Source organism: Leucoraja erinacea, chromosome 14 (genome assembly GCF_028641065.1).
Source record: "Leucoraja erinacea ecotype New England chromosome 14, Leri_hhj_1, whole genome shotgun sequence".
Lineage (NCBI taxonomy): Eukaryota > Metazoa > Chordata > Chondrichthyes > Rajiformes > Rajidae > Leucoraja > Leucoraja erinaceus.
In genome coordinates, this window is record NC_073390.1 from 38,294,224 (window position 1) to 38,316,356 (window position 22,133).

The following is a 22,133-nucleotide window of genomic DNA, read 5'->3' on the forward strand; positions in this document are numbered from 1 at the left end:
ATTCATATCTGGCATTATACCCTATACCGTTTATCGTATCTGTACACTGTGGACAGCTTGATTGTAATCATGCCTTTTCACTAATTGGATAGCATTAAACAAAAAGCTTTTCACTGTATCACAATACACAGTAAAAATAATAATCTAAACTAACTCAGCAGGTCAGGCAGCATCCCTGGAGAACATGAAAAGGTAACATTTGGGATCAGTGCCCTTCTTCAGACTGGTCGTGGGGGCTGGGGGGAGGTAAAGAAAACCAGAAGAGAGGAGAGAAGGGAAATAACAAAGTTTGGCAGGGAAGAGGTGAGCTCAGCCTGGGCGGTATTGGAAGGCAGATAGTTAGACAGAGATGAAAAAAGGTGTGGTGAATTGTGAAACCAAGGGAAGGAATGTAGGTGGAGGGGAAGGGGATAAATTGGTGCAAGCCCAGATTGAGGGGCTGTTAGAGGTCATCGAAACGTTGAGGTCATTGTTCATACTGTTGGGCTGTAAGTTGCCCATGCAGCATAAGAGGTTATTTATTTATGTATTTATAATATGAGCATTGAGAAATAGGGGGTCGAAGGAGCCAGCCACGGTGTCCTTCGACACGGTCGCAGCCATTGGTGGTGGGTGGCTACTGGGCGGAAGGCTGGCTACTCCGACCCGGGCTCTCTCTCACCTCTCTCTCCCGTTATGTGATCTCCCTGAGCCAGGAAGTTCCCGCCCCTCACACCCAAAGCTTTGCTATAGGATCTTTGCCCTGAACCGCACAGCGCATTGCATAAATAAATAAACATGTCAAGGTTTATTAAATAAACGTTATTTGATGCGGCCCTCCTGACAATGGGATCCACCCCTTATGCACAACACGGTTGCCGACCAGTGTCCGAGTCGGTCACGCCCGGTTTTAAACTTACCGCTACTGAAAGAAACACTGGAAACTCCCGAGAGCTTAGCCAATCACCGAAGCAAGACATCGCAGCAATTATTATTACCCAGTAGCGACAAGTGCTGGAACAACTCAACAGGTCAGATCAAAGATCTATAGAGCGATGTGAGTATGCAGGCGATATTTCTGGCTGGGACCCTCCAGTGTAGCCGTGACCGCTGTTTAGAAGCAGGGCGTTTTGAGAAACAAACGAAGTGAACCATAACGTAGCGGAAGCAGCGAGAGATTTCCTGGTTTATCAGCGAGTGCATCTATTCACTGTAAAACAAACATGCTGGAGAAACCCAGTGGGTGAGGGCAGGATCTATGGAGCGAAGGAAATTGGCGATGTTTCGGATTGAGGCCCTTCAGGTTACAAAAATGTCAATGTGATGAAATACAATGCGGTTGGGGTTTCAGTGTAGAATATAATTTGAGAACTTGCCAGTCGATTATTTAATCGCTTACATTGTCGTATATCATAGACTGAGATGCTAACTTTTTCTCTCTGGGCAGCAGAAGGTTTGCCTGGATGGTATTGTGAAATACACACACAGTGCATCCACACACAGTGCTGACGGTATTCACTCCCCTTCATCTAGTTGTGTCCTAAGATTATGTTCAGCGTAAGAAGCTTTCCTTTCACGGTAAGATGTTACTCGTGTGTCTCCGGCACTTTGCCTGCATTGATCACCGTGGATAAATAACCGATAGTTGTTAACCCGTACAAGAATCGGGGCGATGCGGTGGAGGTGAGCCTGGTCCCTGCCCATCCTCGGGAAGCAAAGAAAAGACCGCACCAGGAAAGGAGAACCCAGATTGCCATTAAATGTACAGAGATTGCCTCAACGCATGCTTATACTTGGAAAAAAACACGACTTTGATACTGTTTTGATAACACTATCGTAATGTCTAAACACGATAACTATCGTTTTGATAACTATATCAGGCAGGTCACACTGAAACGGGGGGGGGAGGGGGGGTCACGGTGGCGCAGCGGCAGAGTTGCTCCCGTAGCGACGGAAATTCGGGTTCGATCCCGACTACGCGTGCTGTCTATACGGACCTGTCTCCCCGTGACCTTCAGTGGCCTGCCACACTCCAAAGTTTTGTAGGTTAATTGATTGGTAAAATGTATAAATTGTCCCGAGTGGGTGTGGGGTAGTGTTAATGTGCGGGGCGGACATTTATTTCGCGCTTTCTCTAAAAAAATGAACGCAAACTAGCAGAACTGACGCAACAGGCTGTCTCTGTCGTCCTATAGTTGTATTATTTATTTTAATATAGTTTTCTTTTAATACCGCTAAAGAAGGTGAACGGCACGAGTCGCAGCGGTACCATGGAAATCTCAGTGCCATCGAACTTCAACATCCTTAAACTACCTTATGGTAAGAATAACACTGTGACTTACTTTATATATATTTTTTATGAGAAGCATGTATAGGGTGATTTCACGAAAGGTCACTGGAGCGTAGATCCTGACCCACGTGACCGCAAATTTTAACTGGAGGACACTCGTCACTTCCAGTACATGTTAGTGAATGGGAAAACACGCACTTTCACACCCGTTAAAAACATCGAAAACGGCCAGTTTTTGAGCTGCAATTTACTGTGCCAGTCGGGGTGACCGTGAGGCACAGCTACCTAAATTTACAGTCCAAAAGAAAGATAGAAACTAAGGTAAATTCAAGAGGGAGCTGAAGGTGCAAAAACAGCGGAAGTGCTCAGCGGACATTTGTCGTGGAGATTTAAAGATCCAAAATATCGGGAATTATCGCGTTTGCTCGCTGCATTTCATCAAAAGTAAGGCATTATTGACTTTTTTATCTTTATTCATTTGTTATATGAAAAGTTTTAAAAGTGAAAAATCCGTCAGTAAAATTGCAAAATCGCCCATGGTTCTCAGGTGGGATTTAACATGCAAAATGAAAACGCTTCTGAAGCTACATTTACCATTGATTAGGGTGTAGCTCGGATTTCTGCTGTAGTTCCTGAAATGAGAGAAAAATGCCACCCATAAACCTCTCTCTGCCTTTACATTTCACTCCTCTTTCAAATCTGCTCTATTCATCTACATGCATTTTTCTTCTTCACTTTTTAGTCATAGAATGATGCAGCGTGGAAATAGGTCCTTCAGCCCAACTTGCCCACACCGCCCATCTAAACTAGTCCCACACACATGCGTTTGGCCCATATCCATCTAAATCTATCCTATCCATGTACGTGCCCAAATGTCTCTTAAACATTAGGATAGTCCCAGCCTTAACTACCTCCTCTGGCAGCTCGTTACATACACCCAGCACCCTTTGTGTGAAAAAGCTACCTCTCAGGTTCCTGTTAATTTCTGAAATATTGGTCATAGATTTGGTGCAAAAATGCTCCAAAATAAGGCTCAGAATGCATCAGAGAGCATCTAAAACCCCTGAGCTTCCAGGGCCCTTAAGCGGGCCCTGGACCTCAGCACCGAGGGACTTCACGTTTCATGCTCGTGATGTGCGCAGCGCACATTATTTCACATTAAGTTTTTTGTAATCCTTTCATGCCACCCCCCTTTTTGGAAAGCTTCGTACGGGCCTGAAGGTAGAAAAAGGTGAGAAAAAGTAATAGAGAGAGAGAGAGAGAGAAGAAGAAGAGAGAAAAAGGGAGACGCAGAGAGAAACTACCAATGACAAGATTATGGAGATAGATCCGGGAAATATTGAGTGTAACTATTCATCCAATCCCAAACTCAGGTTTCAACCCTGATTCGGTGTTAAACCAATTTACCTTTTCAAATATTCAACAAATGGAGACCATATTCTAACAAAAAGTTCTGGTTTGTCAATTAAGACAAGTCATATTTTTTCCAAATACAAGGTCTCAGTCATTTCTGTAACCCACATTTTAACTGTGGGGGTTGCTGTTTTTTTCCAAAAATTCAGTATTAATTTTTTTGCAGTTATTAGACTGTAATCAAGAAATTGTTTCTTTGACGTCGTAAAGTTTGTAGCATGTTCTGATAATCCTAATATTATTAATTTTGGCTCTGGGTCTAGTTGGGTATTGATAACTTCACAAATAATTTTTTAAATGTCCATTCAAAAATTTTGGATTTTTATACAAGTTACAAAGGTATGCGTTAAATTGGCTTCTTGAAATTGCCATCTATCACAGAGAGGGGAAATATTTGGAAAAATCCTATTTAATTTTACCTTCGAATAATGTAGTCTGTATAATATTTTGAATTGTATCAAGGAGTGTTTAGCGAACAGTGATTTATGTATTGTAAACTTTCATCCCATGTGTCTTTTATTATGGAATGAGCCAACTCGTCTTCCCATGCTCGTCTATATGATTCTGAAGACGGACCCTCAGTATCTAAGAGGATATTGTAAATATAAGATAGTAATTTATGTGTGTTGGGATGTCTATTCAAACATTCATCAGGGGTTTCTGGACCCCTAAGTCTGTAGTCTGGCGTATGTAGTTTTACATAGTCTCTAAGTTGCAGATATCTAAAAAAATGATTAGGGTGTAGCTCGGATTTCTGCTGTAGTTCCTGAAATGAGAGAAAAATGCCATTTTGGTAAAGGTCTCCCACCGTTTTAATTCCAGAGGTTTTCCATTGAACAAATCCTCTATCTAAAACAGACGGTTTAAAAGAAGGGTTATTTGCAATTAGGCTTACATAAATACAATAATTCCCTTATAATATAAATAAATAACCACTTATGCTGCATGGGCAGCTTACAGCCCGACAGTATGAACAATGACCTCAAAGTTTTGATGACCTCTAACAACCAAAGATCCTATAGCGGAGCAAGATAGACCACTCCTGCTAAATGCAATGGGCTGACGTGTAGTACGCAACGGAGTAGTAAGCCTTTATTTCGTCCATTTCAGTAACCCGACCCGACTTTGTAAATCCCTCTCGGCTTTGTGGGGGAACAGTTTGTGTGTGTGTGATATAGGGTTAGATTCATCATTCTGTTCATTCATAATTCTGTTAAATTTTGTTAAAGATTAATATGTTAACAAATTATGATTCTGTTAATTGTCCTTTTTAATGTTTTTTTAAAAACTTCTTTTTTAAATGGCTCATAGAAACATAGAAAATAGGCGCAGGAGGAGGCCATTCGGCCCTTTGAGCCAACACCGCCATTCATTGTGATCATGGCTGATCGTCCCCAATCAATAACCCGTGCCTGCCTTCTCCCCATATCCCTTGATTCCACTAGCCCCTAGAGCTCTATCTAACTTTCTCTTAAATCCATCCAGTGACTTGGCCTCCACTGCCCTCTGTGGCAGGGAATTCCACAAATTCACAACTCTGGGTGAAAACGTTTTTTCTCACCTCAGTCTTAAATGACTTCCCCTTTATTCTAAGTGTGGCCCCTGGTTCTGGACCTGCCCTGCATTGGGAACATTTTTCCTGCATCTAGCTTGTCCAATCCTTTTATAATTTTATATGTTTCAATAAGATCCCCCTTCATCATTCTAAACTCCAATGAATACAAGCCTAGTCTTTTCAATCTTTCCTCGTATGATAGTCCCGCCATACCCGGGATCAATCTCGTGAACCTACGCTGCACTGCCTCAATCACATGGATGTCCTTCCTGAAATTTGGAGACCAAAACTGGACTCAATACTCCAGATGTCGCCTCACCAGAGCCCTATACAACTGCAGAAGAACCTCTTTACTCCTATACTGAAATCCTCTTGTTATGAAGGCCAACATTTCATTAGCTTTCTTCACTTCCTGTGGAAGGAACATGGGCATCTTTTTGCTTTTATTGTGGCAGAGAGGCAGAACGAAAATGAGGAGATTATTTTTACCCAAGATGCTTGATTTTTACGAGGATGTTTCCGAAACCGGCTTCTGTCTCCGTACTAGTATCTTTGCTCCGCTATGGAAATGGGGTACTACGTCGAGTGGGCTATCTTGCTCGCTATAGGATCTTTGCTAACCCCTTCAACGTGGGCATGCACCAATTTATCCCCTCCCCCTACATTCCTTCCCCTGGCTTCACAATACACCACTCCTTTTTTTAAATCTCTGTCGAACTATCTGCCCTTATTTCGATTAATTCAAACCGGGGGTGGGGAACCTTTTCACGTTGGAAGGCCACATTAAGTTAGCTGTAATCTAGTAAGGCCACATCCAAGAAACTTCAATTAGATATACTTCAAAATTCTAAAGTTAACTAACCTTTTAATGACTTTGTTGAGACTGCTTTTTTTGGGAAAGCATTTGAATATTTGGTTGCAACATGGAGGTACGCAGTTTCAGCTGATCTTCTAGATGGGTATCCGTCATTTATGACCTTAAGGGCATCTTAAGGTAAGAGAACGTAGATGTGCAGCAATAAGTGGTTGAAAAGTAAGAAAGCATTTTTCGTGCATGTTGCCGAAGACGTGGGTATTCTATTGAATTTTTCCATATTTCAATCGGATCTTTCTCAGCGTCAAATTAGGACTTTAAAATGTCATCTTCTGAGAGCTCAATCAATTCCATCTGTAGTTCTTTAGGGGCCTTGGAGACATCAAGTGGGTGAGGTTGAAATGCTAATTTGAATGCTAAAAAATGCTAATTTTGTTAAATCTTCTTTTACTCTTTGGTATTTTAAATACGTTCATTTTAAGATTAAAATAAAAATAATAAAAGACAAACAAAAACATATTAATAAAAATAAAAGGATTGTTCTACAAAATTTGGATTCATTCAAAAGGCCGCACTTAATGGCCTAGAAGGCCGCAGGTTCCCCACCCCTGATTCAAACCCTCCAGATCTCCTTCCCTTGCATTGATCCTGACCCCCTCAACCTTCCATTGTATGTGTGTCTCTCTATTACCGAGCCTATTACTAGTGGTCAGAGGATCTGGGGTGACACAGGAACTGAAGGAAATCCACATTAGGCAGGAAATAGTGTTGGGTAGACTGATGGGACAAGGCTGATAAATTCTCAGGGCCTGATGGTCTGCATCCCAGGGTACTTAAGGAAGTGGCTCTAGAAATCGTGGATGCATTGGTGATAATTTTCCAATGTTCTATAGATTCAGGAACAGTTCCTGTAGATTAGAGGGTAGCTAATGTTATCCCACTTTATAAGAAAGGCGGAAGAAAGAAAAAAGGTAATTATAGACCAGTTAGCCTGACATCGGTGGTGGGGAAGATGCTGGAGTCAATCATAAAAGATGAATTAGCTGCACATTTGGATAGCAGTAACAGGTTTGGTCCGAGTCAGCATGGATTTACGAAGGGAAATCATGCTTGACTAATTTTGTGGAATTTTTTGAGGATGTAACTGGGAAAATGGACAAGGGAGAGCCTTTGGATGTAGCGTACCTGGACTTTCAGAAAGCATTTGATAAGGTCCCACATAGGAAATTAGTGGGCAAAATTAGGCCATATGGTATTGGGGGTAGAGTGCTAACATGGATAGAAAATTGGTTGGCAGACAGGAAACAAAGAGTAGTGATTAACGGGTCCCTTTCAGAATGGCAGGCAGTGACTAGGCTCAGTGTTGGAATCGCAGCTATTTACAATATACATCAATGATTTAGATGAAGGGATTCAAAGTAACATTAGCAAATTTGCAGATGACACAAAGTTGGGTCGCAGTGTGAACTATGAGGAGGATGCTATGAGAATGCAGGGTGACTTGGACAGGCTGGGTGAGTGGGCAGATGCAGTTTAATGTGGATAAATGTAAAGTTATCCACTTTGGTAGCAAAAACAGGAAGGCAGATTATAATCTAAATGGTGTCAAATTGGGAAAAGGGTGTTCAGTCAATGAAAGTAAGCATGCAGGCAGTGAAGAAAGCGAATGGCGTGTTGGCTTTCATAACAAGAGGATTAGAGTATAGGAGCAAAGAGGTCCTTCTGCAGTTGTACAGAGCCCTAGTGAGTCCACACCTGGAATATTGTGTGCAATTTTGCTGAACATTTGAAGAAGGACATTCTTGCTGAGAGAATGGAGCTGCTGGGCTTGTATACTCTGGAGTTTAGAAGGATTCTTATTGAACCATATAAAATTATTAAGGGTTTGGACACAGTAGAGGCAGGCAACATGTTGCCGATGTTGGGGGAGCCCAGAACCAGGGGCCACAGTTTAAGAATAAGGGGTAAGCCATTTAGAACGGAGATGAGGAAACACTTTTTCACAGAGAGAGTTGTGAGTCTGTGGAATTCTCTGCCTCAGAGCGCAGTGGAGGCCGGTTCTCTGGATGCTTTCAAGAGAGAGCTAGATAGGGCTCTTAAAGATAGTGGAGTCAGGGGATATGGGGAGAAGGCAGGAACGGGGCACTGATTGGGGACGATCAGCCATGATCATGTTGAATGGCGGTGCTGTCTCAAGGTGCAGAATGGCCTACTCCTGCACTTATTGTCTATTGTCTATTGTTGCCAAAACCCAGATTTGTGTATGGGTTTTACACATAGCGCTATGGGTCACAGACTGTTTGGGAAAAGAATTAATCGGAAGGGTGTGATTTTCGATCAGGACGTTTGTATCATTCAGTCAGTGAACTGTAAATGTAGATGTGGACGCCATGACGGTAATCGTGTGCACATTAAGATGGCGCGAAAAATTACCCATGACATACTAGGGCATTGTTCTTTGGTCGGGGCTTCACGGGCGCTTGCGCGCGTTGCGTACCAAGTGGCATGGTGGACGCGAAGCTGTTGTGAGTCAAAGGATGAGATGTGACAAGACTAGAAAGAATGGGGATTAAAAATACCCACCCAGCCCCATCCCTCTTCGCTCCCACCCCCCCCCCCCCCCCCCCCCCCCCCCCCCCCCCCCCCCCCCCCCCCCCCCCCCCCCCCCACCGCCCCCCCCCCCCCCCCCTCCACCCAATGGCAGGCCTGGCAGCAGTAGGCCACGGAACGCTTCCCTTCCCACCGGCCACGGCCCGTCCCCCTCCCCCGTCTACAGAACGCTCCCGCTGGCTCCCACCTGAAGCGTCCCTGTCCCCAGCTGCAGGACTAGCCCAAGAATCCATTCGACCCACAATGTCCATACTAGCCCTCTGGAAACCAGTCCCTTCAGCCCACAACACCTATACTAGCCCTCCAGAAAGCCCCTGCCCCCACTGGTCACAGCCTGACGCTGTCCTCCTCCCCAACTGCAGAATGCTCTTCCGGCCCCCGACAGCCTCCGCATGAAGCCGAACCCCTTCCCCCGGCTGCAGAATGCAACAAGAGACGCAACAAGAAAGAATGGACTGAATAAATCTCCTCTTTAACATTTAAATTGTTGTTATATTTTAAATGAGTTATTCACATTTTAAACTTCCCTTTTTAACTTGCCATGCCCATCAGCTGCACCTGCGCAGTAATACCTGCGTGTCCTATGTCACAATGCGAACCCAATGGGACGGAATGGCTGCGCCGCCGGAGAGCCGCAAAGAGTGGATGGGGGAGGTTTGAGTGGGGGATGGAGTGAGTGCATGGGGGGGGGGGGGGGGGGGGAGGGCAGGGTGGAGGGTGTGAGGGGAGGAGGGAGGATCAGGGGCATCACCACGGGAACCCGTCAGCTGCGTCTGCGCAGTTGGGAGCTATGCGAGAGAGGTGGAATATTGGAATTGGTGGAGAGGTGGAATATTGAGTTGGGGGACCAGCCCTCCTGTGTGTTTTTTTTTTTTTTTTTTTTATTTTATTTTTATTAGAAGTACGGTAAATTACAATTCTACACAACACATATATCTTGATACATTTTTTGTACCGCTTCATTTTTTTTTTTTTTTAGAGCTTTAAGAAAAAGGTAGAAGTTAGGAAAGTAAAGAAAGTGCAAGAGAGTCGTGCAGTGCAAGAGTGTAAGGAAAAGAAAGCCCCTTAGGAAAGAAGTTAGAGAAGGAAGTAAAGTGAGAAAATAGACCCTAGAAAAGAGAGAAAGAGAAAGTAGAAACAATCGCTCTATTATAACATTAAACTCCGCAGAAAGGGGACTACCAACCAAGTCTGTTTTTGTTATTTTACCTCCCGTTACCAGGTCCTGATTCCGCTTATTTATATATTTGTTTTTTTTTTTAGGTTACTATTGCACCTCATGCTTGTAATAGGTCCAGAAACATAGACCACGTCTTTTGAAATTGGTCTGCTTTACCTGCTAGGAGGAATCTCATCTCTTCCAGATGTAATGTTTCAAACATATTTGATATCCACATTTTTATTGTTGGTGTCGGCGCATTTTTCCAGAATTTAAGTATAAGCTTTTTTCCCATTATTAGCCCGTAATTAGATAAATTCTTCTTAAACACGTTTAATTCAGGGTTATCTTCCGATATTCCGAAGATAATCCATTCAGGTTTTTGGTACCAGTTTTATTTTGATCAATTTTGAAAAAATATCAAATATTTCATACCAGAATTTTTGGATTTTTGTACAAAAAACAAAAGAGTGCGCTATGGTAGCTTCTTGACATAGGCAATTATCACAGATTGGTGAAACATTAGGGAAGATTTTATTTAATTTAGTTTTTGAATAATATAATCTATGTAATGTTTTAAATTGGATGAGCGTATGCCGTACGTTGATCGAACATTTATGCACCTGTAGTAAATGATTATCCCAGGTCTCTTTTGAGATTTTTATAGCTAATTCTTGTTCCCAATCTTTTCTAATTCCATCTGTTGTGGGTATTTCTATGTTTAAAATGATATTATATAAGTACGATATTAAATTAGCTGATTCCGCCTTGGTCTTCATTGCTTCATCCAATAAGTCGGAAGACATATTATGATAGTCTTTTGTGTGTTTTTTTCAGATAATCACAAATTTGAAGATATTTAAAATATTGGTTATTTTTCAAATTATATTTCAGTTGTAGTTGTTGAAATGATAGTAAATTCCCTAATTCATACAGATCTTCGAGCGTTTTAATTCCCATTCTTTCCCATTGTATAAATGATTTGTCTATGATTGATGGTTTAAACGATGGATTATTGACTATTGGTATTAAAAGAGATAGGTTTCTTAATTTTAAAGTCTGTTTTATTTGTTTCCATGTTCTTATTGTGTTATGTATAATTGGATTTTTATTATAATTTTTATTATTCAAATTTGTTGGTGAGAGGATGGTCGCTCCTATATTACTCGGGGAGCAGTCCCCTTTTTCCATTACCATCCAGTCCGCCTGCTGTGCAGAATTGTCCAGCAGGTGAATCATATTTTTAATATTTACTGCCCAGTTATAATACATAAAATTAGGGAGCGCTAGACCCCCCAGCTCTTTTCGTTTATTAAGGTGTGCTATTTGTATTCTATGGGATTTATAATCCCATATAAAATTTGTAATGTCTGAGTCCAATTTTTTGAAAAACTTTTTTGGGAGGTATATAGGTATTGATTGAAATAGGTATAGAATTTGTGGTAAGAAAACCATTTTAATAGCATTTATTCTGCCTATTAAGGACATCGGAAGTGTTTTCCAGAATTTAATCAGATTATTCAATTTCTTGAGTAAAGGATTATAATTGGCTTTAAACATATCCTGGTAATTTCTAGTAATTTCAATTCCCAAATATTTGAATTTTTCTGTGGCGATTTTAAAGGGAAATTTCCGAAGCTGAGTCTTTTGGTTTTATCGACATAATTTCACTTTTGTTCCAATTTATTCTATATCCTGAAAAGGATCCAAAGTCCTCTATTAGGTTTAATATGTTTGGTATACTAATTTGTGGTTTTGTGATGTACAGTAGTACATCATCGGCATATAGGGATATTTTATTCTTTGAGTATTTTGTATTATAACCATAAATATCCGGATGTGTTCTTATTTTTTCAGCAAGGGGTTCAATTATCAAAGCAAATAACAGCGGTGATAATGAGCATCCTTGTCTATTGCCCCTTGATAGTTCAAATTTTGAGGATAAGATATTATTAGTTAATATTCTAGCCGTAGGTTTGTTATATAATAGTTTTATCCATGCGATAAAGTTTTCTCCCAATTGGAATTTTTGCAATACTTTAATCATATAATCCCATTCTACTTGATCAAACGCTTTTTCTGCGTCCAGTGAGATAATAGATAACTCTTGGTCGTGAGGTTTATGTGAGTGCATTATGTTAAGCAAACGTCTCAAATTATTAAATGAATGTCTCTTAGGTATAAATCCTGTTTGATCTCCATTTATTAATCTACTAACGTACCTGCTTAATCTACTGGCTAGTGTTTTCGCTATTATTTTTTGATCCGTATTTAACAAAGCAATAGCTCTATATGAGCCGGGTTCTTCTATGTTTTTATCTTTTTTAAGTATTAATGTGATCGTTGATTCTGCTAATGTTTCGGGTAAGCTTTGCTCTTTAAAAGCGTGTGTATACATTTTCTGTAATCGTGGGGTAACTATATCATAAAAGGCTTTATAGAATTCACTACTGAATCCGTCTGGTCCTGGTGTTTTACCATTCTTTAGTGTTTTTATTGTGTCTTCTATCTCCTTAGAAGTAATTATTGCTCCCAGTTCCTCTTGTTCCCTCAATTCTAATTTTGGAAGGTTACAATCTTCCAGAAATTCTGAAATTTTATTATTATCTATTGACGTTTTAGATGTATATAAATTTTCGTAGAATTGAGCAAATCTTTTATTGATATCCTTGGGTAGTGTTAATAATTCCCCACTATCTGAGTAGACTCTTTGATGATCAGAAGCCTTGCCAAGGTTGAGGCCGGCCCCTGATGTTATCAGTCACTCTTTATCAGTTGTGGTTGTCGTGAGGGTTTTTATTCCACCCCCAAGGCCTTTATTGGCATCCTGGACTACAGCAGTGATCCATTTCTTAGAATTGCTTGTAAGATGGAAATGAACCAAAGCCTTTCGCCAGGATCACATACACAGCTGTGAGAGTGGAATCAACATTGCAAAAATAACGGTTTAATTTAACTGTATATAGCCATTAACCCAATTTAACACAAGCATCCACTAAGTGGAATCAACATTGCTCACTGTGACGACGGTCTGATGTTCGGGCCCTCTCATCGGGATGATCGAAACTCTTCTGTCTGTCTGTCTTTGTTTGTCTCATAGCAATCAGTGTGACATTTGTTGTCGGTTTCTTAATTTACTCTTCGTGTATTTCATTTTTGAGAAGAATTGCTCGCACATGTAAGTACTGCCGAACATTGATGCCATTTTTTTCGCGTGATCTTCCAAGTTAGTGTACATACCAGTTTCAAGAAGATATTTCTTGTAGAACTGTAGTAGAAACATGTACAAACACTGCAAGCTGAGCGGTATCTGTACTCTCTGTAATCTGTAATCTTTGGTATCTGTACTCTCATCGAGTGCTAATGAAAAGAACTGGAAATCTTTGCAATAGTCCTTTAAACAGTGTTTCACATCCACTGACATTTCTTCTATTCGTCATGCAATTGTTCTTGCAGCCTGACATTTAAAAATAAAATCTTTTTCTCGGGACACAGAATGTCCACAACGGCCATCAAACATTCTTTCACGAAATCTCTGTCAGTGAAGGGCTTCATTTTTTCTGCTATAAACTTAGAAACCATGAAGCTAGCACGCGTGTTCCTTTCTGATTCTACAATTTGTTTCTTGAACATCAGACTTTGATTTGCTAGGCTCCATCTAAGGTTCTGAACCTCATGCTTCCTTGCTTGCCCACTAATTTCACAGAATGTCAGGTGTTTTGATTCATAGTGCTGCCTGATGTTGAGCTCCTTGTTGGCACTAACATGTGCAGGGCAGATAAGGCATGTGGGCATGCCGAACTGCTGTATAAATAAGTACTTATCTGTCCAAGTGTCTTGGAAGACTCGGCACTCAGCATCCACCTTCCTGCGTTTTGTAGCCATTGCTAAGCGTAGTTTTGACGCGCTCACTGTCTGCGCTTGTTCTAGGTCCGCCTTTTGCTGATAAAATAAATTAGTGCCACAGCGCCCACCAATCCAACAATGTGCAGGGGGAAAAAAATACGTCTGCTGGCCGACCCCTGCTCTAAACAATGAGTGAGCGAATGAGTGTTCGGTGCTCTATGCTCTGCTCTAACCATTCACTGTGGCTGTGCGGATGAGGATGGTGGTGGGGAGAGAAGGCAGATGGGAATGTTTCCACCAGCCGAACATGCCTACAGACATGAAGCAACTGATAAATTAATTCCTGCTGTTCTCTTAAATGCTTTGTTTTGGATGTCGGACACATGAAGTGGGGCGTCGGCAGTGGTGAGGCCTCGGTGGCGGTGAAGCCTCGCGGGTCGATCCATGGTTGACAGTCGATGAAAGTGTGGGGGGGCCGCCATGAGGGGGAGAACAATGGGGACCTAGCGTGGGGAGGGAGAGAACAAAAGGAGGATCCAGCGTGCTTTGTCAATGCCATAGGTGGTCGCTATTTGTATACATTGGGTATCCAAGCAAAGAATTTCTCTGTGCCTAGTCACATGTGACAATAAAGTATTCTATTCCATTGAAACAATAATTTGCATGTTAAAGCAGTGTCTTATGGTAAGGACAACTTTACATTAACATCCAGTTAATCTCTTGCAGTGACAAGCACTGAGAATCCTAGATTTCCAGCCTCTGCAGTATTTTGCAATTGAATTTATGCTTGTTTTCCAGCATTATATTTGATCGTGGCATGTGGAGAAGCATTAATTTCCAGACATGAAACCATCACTAATACCACTACGGGAGAAGATGTAATGTTTCCCATTGAGCACCAAGGCAAAGATGAGCAGTACATTGTTAATTTTAGGTTAAAATATCCATGGAACATAAAGATTTTAACATGGCATTCCAATGATCCGGGAAAGCTGCATTTTGTGCACTCATTATACGAACAAAGAGTTACAATCAAACATGGTTCAGTGGTGCTGAATGATGTACAAGTCAATGACAGTGGAGAGTATCAAATGCGAATTGACTACTATGGATCCAAATTGAAAAATCATGATCAAAGCACTTTTGGAATTCAAGTATTTAGTAAGTGTTCATTCCTTTTACTTTTTATAATTTTTGCACCTTTAGAAAAGTCAGCTTTTTCATGCAAAATTGACATCATATTAAAAGTGTGATCTTGAACTTGTGTGTGTGTGTGTGTCTATGTTGTTGTCTTCACATTTTCGCAAAAACACTACGTGGTAACGATTACATTTTTATATATTCCGATTGACTTCTTTCCCCTCGAGGCCAGGAACACCTTATCAGAACATTTTATGCTTTATTTCTCGACATATTCTCGACATTACTGATTAAAAGTCTAAAAAGGTCAAAAGACTTTCAAATTGAAACATCCAGCTTCAACTGATGACGTCACAATGGCGCAGCTAGCAGAGATCAGCCTCAATGAAGATTTCATCCTATATTTGACACATTATTCGCAATTAAAGCTTTAAATATGCCAACTTTCACAATTTTTACATATTCTGATTCACATTTTTCTCCTCCAGGCAGAGATCACATTCACTGAACATTTTTTGATTTATTTCTCGACATTACTGATTAAAGTTTAAAAAAAAATCAAAATACCTTGAATTTTAAACCGACCAGCTTCAACTGATGATGTCACAATGGCAGCTTCAACTGATGATGTCACAATGGATAGACGTGTAGGGGGAGGGTGAATTGTTATTGCAACACACAGGGCACTTCTGAGGGAGGCAAGGGGGGTGCTGGAATCTTATGTTTGGGAACGGCTTGAGTTGAAGGACCACGCCTCCCGTGGGGGCTACGGGTAGGGAACAGGTGCGTTGGGGGAGCAGACACAACGGGTCTGCACTTGGTCTAGTAAAACATAAAAATCTGCAGGTGTGTAATAATGAATCAGGTTTTGCCAAAACAACACCACAATAAATCAAATAATTGCAAATGCATTTAAAAATCCACTTACATAAGTATCTGTATTTCAGATCCAGTTTCTAAACCTATGGCGAAGACATTTATACATGCTCAGAAAGCGTCTAATATCACTTTGAGTTGCCTTGTCTCCAATGAAAAGAGAGCCACGATTTACTGGGAAAAGATATCACTGTCTGGAAGCGTCATCGAGACCTATGTTCAGACAATACTGGTGATAGGCTGTGCTACGGAAGAAGAACAATACAAATACCGATGCATCGTAAAGAATCCAGTCAGTAATGCGTCCAGCAATGAAGTATCTGTCAACCAATGTAACGTCGGAAATTGGAATGGTGAGAAATTAGACATTGATCTTTCTCACAGTAGTAGCACTTTACCTCCACAGGAATTCGGCTGAAATTGAGAAGTAATGATGTTCTAATCTTTGAATTCCTTATAACCATAAACAATACTGCAAACCACCCGACAGCCCTGTTTATATGATGACATATTTTATATTTAAAGCTCCCAATATAAAATTAAAATGTATATTTGGCCAGAATTAAATTAAACAAAATAATTTGATTGGTCATTCTTTTATAATCCTTTTCACGTACAACATTTTTAACTGCTCCATCATTATGATTTGAATCAATAGTCAGTCCTTCCCTATGCACTGGGCATCATGTAAATCTAAGTTTTAAAACCAGACTGTATGATTTACGTGACCATGAGAAGCTCATCTATTTATTTCATTAACTTTTATAAACATTTTTCAGGTAAAAGAAATTATCTCATGATCCTGGTCCCTCTGGCTATGATGGTTACATTGGTTTTATACCTTAAACTACTTTGTAAAAGAGGTGAGTGTTGCTACATAGTGTATACGTTTATTTATAAATGACATAAGTGATGAGAAAATGTACTGGCTGATTGACATGTGATCCTGCTAAGACAATGATCTGCTGGAGGAACTCCAAGGTTGAGGCGTGTCTGTGGGGGGGGGGGGGGGGGGGGGGAGGAGGGTGGGTCAGAAGGTCATAAGTGATAGGAGCAGAATTAAGTCATTCAACCCATCAAGTCCACTCTGCCATTTAATTACGGCTGATCTGTCTCCCTCCTAACCCCATTCTCCTGCCTTCTCCCCATAACCCCAAACACCCGTATTAATCAAAAATCTATCTCTGCCGTAAAAATATACATTGACGTCCTTCACAGCCTTCTGTGGCAATGAATTCCACAGATTCACCACCCTCTAACTAAAGAAATTCCTCCTGATATCCTCTCCGCATCCACTTTCACTATTCAGTGCATTTCACTAAGGTTCCCCCTCATTCTTCTAAACTGCAGCAAGTACAGGCCCACTGCCATCAAATGCTCATCATATGTTAACCCACTCATTCCTGGGATCATTCTTGTAAACCTCCGGACCCTCTCCAGAGCCAGCACATCCTTCCTCAGATATGGTGCCCATAATTGCTCAATCTCTCCCTATAGCTCAGGGGATCAAGTCCTGGCAACATCTTCGTAAACCTTTTCTGCACTCATACCAGCTTAACAACATCCTTCCAATAGCATGGTGATGAAAAGTGACCACCATACTCCAAATGCAGCCTCACCAATGTCTTGTGCAACTGTATAATAGCATCCTGACAACTAACGTACGTGTTGGAACCAAAATGAGCATGGCCATTTTTTAGAGCCGCCTCTTGTTATCGATGGAATTGCCCGCGGCATCTCTCAAAGAAATGAAATACGTTTTGACAGACTGAGGGATTGAAATGGAGAAATCTGGCATATTGTCTATAAGATATGATATGGAGGGGAACTGTGTCAATTGTTGCTTGGGAGAGTGCTCTCAATGTTGACAGACTTCCCAGGCATTTATGAGGAAGACTTTACAAGAAAGACAGGCCTGGGTATGGCTTTATTGAGTTTGAATTCACTGTGGAGGGTGATGCTGGGTGACCTATATAGTTTAAAGAGTTTAGAGTAAAAAAAGTTTAATTAATTTTAAATAAATCCGATATATTGTAAAAACAAAACAAAGCCGAAATTCCATGGTGCAACCCAGGCATTTTGCAGTTCTGAGTTTAGTTGGAGTTCGTAGTGTTCAATAGCCCAGTGATTGTCGGAAAGAAGCATTTCAGAACCTGGACTTCCTGATCCCGAATCTAGCATCGCAGCAGTTTTGTAAGATTTTTGAAATGGTTTATCAATGTTACAAAAACTGTGAATAATGCAGTACTTTTATCTTAACATCAGTGTCCTATTTTCTAGGTTCCAAATGACTGATCCAGTTGCACATACCATGGAATTTGTGACCATCTCTTAACAGTCCAAAATCTAGCACTATAAAGTAATGCACTTGAAGCTTTTTGCACAGATAACTTATTTTCTTAACTGTGATGCACATTCCTTCAGAATAAACTTTCAAAAATGCCAGATGTTGATTATTTATTTCATCTGAATGTGAATGAGGCACTTGGAGGCAGCTTGAACTCTTCAATCTGTTCTGCCATTCAATAGAATCTTGGCCGATCTGATTGAGTCCTCAGTTCTGTGTTCCCACTTTCTGTTTGTTTGCATTCTTCGAAACTCCATAGTTACAAGTTAAAATAATTTCTGCAAGGTATGAGACATGTGCTTGATAATTGCCCGTTTCTAAGCTTCCTCCCAGTCTAGTTTCAGTAAAAACATTGAATCAAACACTTGAAACAGCTAAATTTTATTTTATCAAAAGCGCGTTACAGATCACACAGCGGGTTCGATCCTTACGCCTGCCTGTTCAAGCCCTCTAGGCCTCGCTCAGACAGAGGCACTCCAGAAGGGTACGCGGTCCTGAGCGCTCTTCTAGAAGATCGACGCTGAGCCTCGTAATCACGGACTTTTATATGTCCCAGGATCTCGAGGGACCGAACCACATGGAGGTGGACTCTTAATCACCCAATTACAGATATCGATTAACCCCCATACATAACAGGTATTTCCCTAACCCAATGATACAACAGTTCAATACATTGTATTCACAACGGACTTTGAGATTAAGTCAACTTGGAAACATTTACCCTGATAACAGAAAACTCAGACAAGGCTCAACACCCCATCCAAGCAACTCTTAGCGAAGTCAGACTCTGCAACATTATTTACAACAATTTACAAGGTGTATGTCAGGTTTGCAGCTATCCAATCCATTCTATGCATTTTAACGTCAAGCTCGAGCCCCTCCGGCGGCAGCCGCTGCACCTCCCCGTGGGATTTAAATAGAAAAATATGCTTCTGGGACCCTTCTGGGATTAGGGGCTTTGAAGTTTAAACTTCATTAGTTTCACAGTGGATCCGCTCCTGCATATAATGATGGTAAATATCAATGAATTCCACCACAAAATCATTATCCTGCAGTTGGCCCTTCTTAGATCTTCAAAATCATGGCACAGACTTTACAAAATGGGAAATGACAACCATCAACACATGTTAGTTGTGTGTGTGGTGCAGCGATGCGACAGTTAATGGTGCAATCCCTGGTTTCAGTGCTGTCTGTGTGGAGATTACACGTTCTCCCTGTGACTGCATGGGTTTCCAGTTTCCATCTGGAGGGTTTGAATCGGGTGGTGGGGAACCTGCGGCCTTCTAGGCCATTAAGTGCGGCCTTTTGAATGAATCCAAATTTTGTAGAACAAATCCTTTTTTTTTTGTTAATATGTTTTTGTTCGTCTTTTATTATTTTAATTTTAATCTTAAAATGAACGTATTTAAAATACCAAAGAGTAAAAGAAGATTCAACGAAATTAGCATTTTTTAGCATTCAAATTAGCATTTCAACCTCACCTAGTTGATGTCTCCAAGGCTCCTAAAGAACTACAGATGGAATTGATTGAGCCGAAATATGGATCTCAATAGACGGGACAACCGATGCTGTGGGGCCATATGTTGCCAGTGTGGTCATTGGTACACTGGCGACAGGTCAACCATCAAAGTAGTATTTCTTGACATCGGAAGTATTGGAGAAGTCAAAGAGCACAACTATTGCTCAGTTGTTTACATCTTCACTTGCTGTACTTTGTACTTGAAGTTCCTGGCAATGTAGGTGAAGACATACAAGGAAAATATGAGAGAGTGATTTTAGCTAACAGAGATCTTGAAGAAATACAAAACATAGCTAAATTTCTCAAAAAGTAGTTGTAATGCACAAGATATCAACATGAATGTAGAGGTTGTAGCTTGTTTCAGGTATGCACCAGTGACCTTAGCTGGGGTAGAAATAGGTTTTTCACAACTGAAGCATATTCTGTCTGACAGACGGCATAGTTTAACACCAGATAATTGTTTAAAAATGCTAGTAATTATGTGCAACCAGGCAACTTTGGTCATTTAATGAGGTATACCTTTATAATTATCATTTTTAACCATATTTTGATGGTGGAAAAAATGCCTTCTTTGTCAATAAATGCCTTTTTCATGCCTTTTTTGTAATTTTATTTTGCCTTTTTGCCTGCCTATTTCAGAGATTTTTAGTGCCTAAACATCCTGGCTCTACTCATCATCAACGGTGTGCAACAACAGTGTTATTCGCTAGAGTTGGAGTGCACCACTGCAGCACATAACCTCCCCTCACACAGCCCTTTGTGCAAGCTGTGTCCAATATTGTGTGGCAGTGGATTGCTATGAGTGGGAGGCCACATCACTCAGGCAAAGCTGGGAGCAGAGGAAACCAATCCAATAATCATCCCAGGACGTCATCATCTGGCTACCCTACTTGTGGGTCATTGCATGAAGCTGTGAAACATAAAGGTAGACACTTCACTGAGGGTGCTGTGAGACAGGCTGGTTACTGGTTGGTTGGAGTGAAGAGGTGCATCAGTGGTTTCCTCTTCAGGTGCGTCATCTGCAGGAAACTCCACGGTAAGAATGAGCACCAGCAGATGGCTGACCTTCCAGCCGAATGACTACAAGTGGCACCACCCTTCACTTACGTGGGTGTCGACGTGTTTGGCCCTTTGGAGGTGGCGTCACGCCGGACCAGAGGAGGACACAGCAACAGCAAAAGATGGGCTGTGTTGTTCCCCTGCATGTGTACCAGAGCTGTGCACATCGAAGTGATAGAGAGCATGGATGCTAGCGGCTTTATCAATGCCATGAAGAGTTTTTTTTCCATCAGAGGGCCAGCAAAGCAGATACGATCAGACTGCGGCACTAACTTTGTTGGTGCCAGTCATGAGCTGAAGATGGGTGATTCAAGCACCAGCTCCGACAACGTTGAGAAATACCTCCAGGATCAGAAGTGTACATGGGTATTCAATCCGCCCATTCCTCCTACATGGGTGGTGCGTGGGAGCGGATGATTGGTATCGCCCGTCGTATCATCGACTACATGCTCCTCCAGAATGGAGTAGCCCGCCTCACACATGAGGTCTTAACGACATTTATGGCAGAGATCACAGCCGTGATTAATGCAAGACCCCTCATCCCTGTGTCCTCGGACTGGAGTCACCTTTCATTCTGACTCCAGCTACACTCTTGACTCAGATGACAGGCAGTTCCCCTTCCTCCTCCTGGTGACTTTGGGAAAGGAGTTCTTCTCAACGAAGAGTGGAAGCGTGTTCAGAGCCTAGCGGAAACCGTTTGGAGCAGATAGCGTCAGGAGTATCTTGTTACTCTGCAAAGCCGACGCAAGTGGTGGGACACAAGGCAAAATCTGAAAGAAGGAGACATCGGCCTCCTGAAGGACTAACAAGCCAGAAGAAATGAGTGGCCCATGGCAATCATCTCAAAGACTTTTCCAAGTCAGGATGGGAAGGTTCGGAGAGTGGAAGTCAGAATATTCAAGGATGGAGGCCAGAAGCTCTACATCCGCCCAATCACTGAAGTGGTCCTCCTCCTGTCTCCCGAGGACTCTGGGGTTAAATGGGAGATTTACGTGGGTCTGGGAGGCCCCAGGCAGGGAGTGTACTGGACTGTATTTTGTTTAAATGCAATAGTGCCACCTGCTGGATGTTCTGGTACAGCAGCTTTAAGTTTCATTTCCTGTTAGACCGGAAGTTGTCATCAAACAAGGAAGTCCAGCTCAGAAAGGGTACCTCATGGTGTTTAGACAGTTTAATTTGCAGTGTGTTTAATCCATTGTAATCCTTCCCCACAGAATTTGTTAGACGCAATGCCTTTTCATAGTTGAATACAGTAAAGCATCAAATGACAGCCCGTCTCTATTGGTCTTTATTGGATTAATTGCAGGGCTGCCAACATTGGGTGAGAGTTGGGAGTGAGACATTGCGAGAGACCAATCCCGAGGGAGTATAGCGACCGGGAGGGGGGAGGAGAGTGTCCCCCTCTCATTGGTACGGAACATTTGCATTTTTCAGCTTGAAATTGTGCAATATGGTGCATACTGTAGCGAGTCTTTTAACCTACACCTGAATGCAATATATATGCTTTAAATTGGATTGGAGCATTT

The 22,133-nt window shown here is 41.6% G+C and overlaps 1 protein-coding gene across 2 annotated transcripts; it reads left to right on the forward strand.

The window, feature by feature from the left end:
- The first annotated feature begins 3 nt into the window (after positions 1-3).
- LOC129703594 (hepatocyte cell adhesion molecule-like) lies at positions 4-18,128 on the forward strand. Of its 2 annotated transcripts, none has more exons than XM_055646191.1 (6): positions 4-1,036; positions 2,220-2,298; positions 14,465-14,827; positions 15,754-16,035; positions 16,462-16,545; positions 17,963-18,128. In XM_055646191.1, exons 2-6 carry the CDS (start codon positions 2,250-2,252, stop codon positions 17,971-17,973), a joined length of 789 nt encoding a protein of 262 aa, XP_055502166.1. In that variant the 5' UTR covers positions 4-1,036; positions 2,220-2,249; the 3' UTR covers positions 17,974-18,128. The 2 variants fall into 2 exon arrangements, with proteins under 2 accessions (XP_055502166.1, XP_055502165.1); XM_055646190.1 differs by lacking the exon at positions 4-1,036 and adding an exon at positions 1,079-1,557.
- Positions 18,129-22,133: the final 4,005 nt, after the last annotated feature.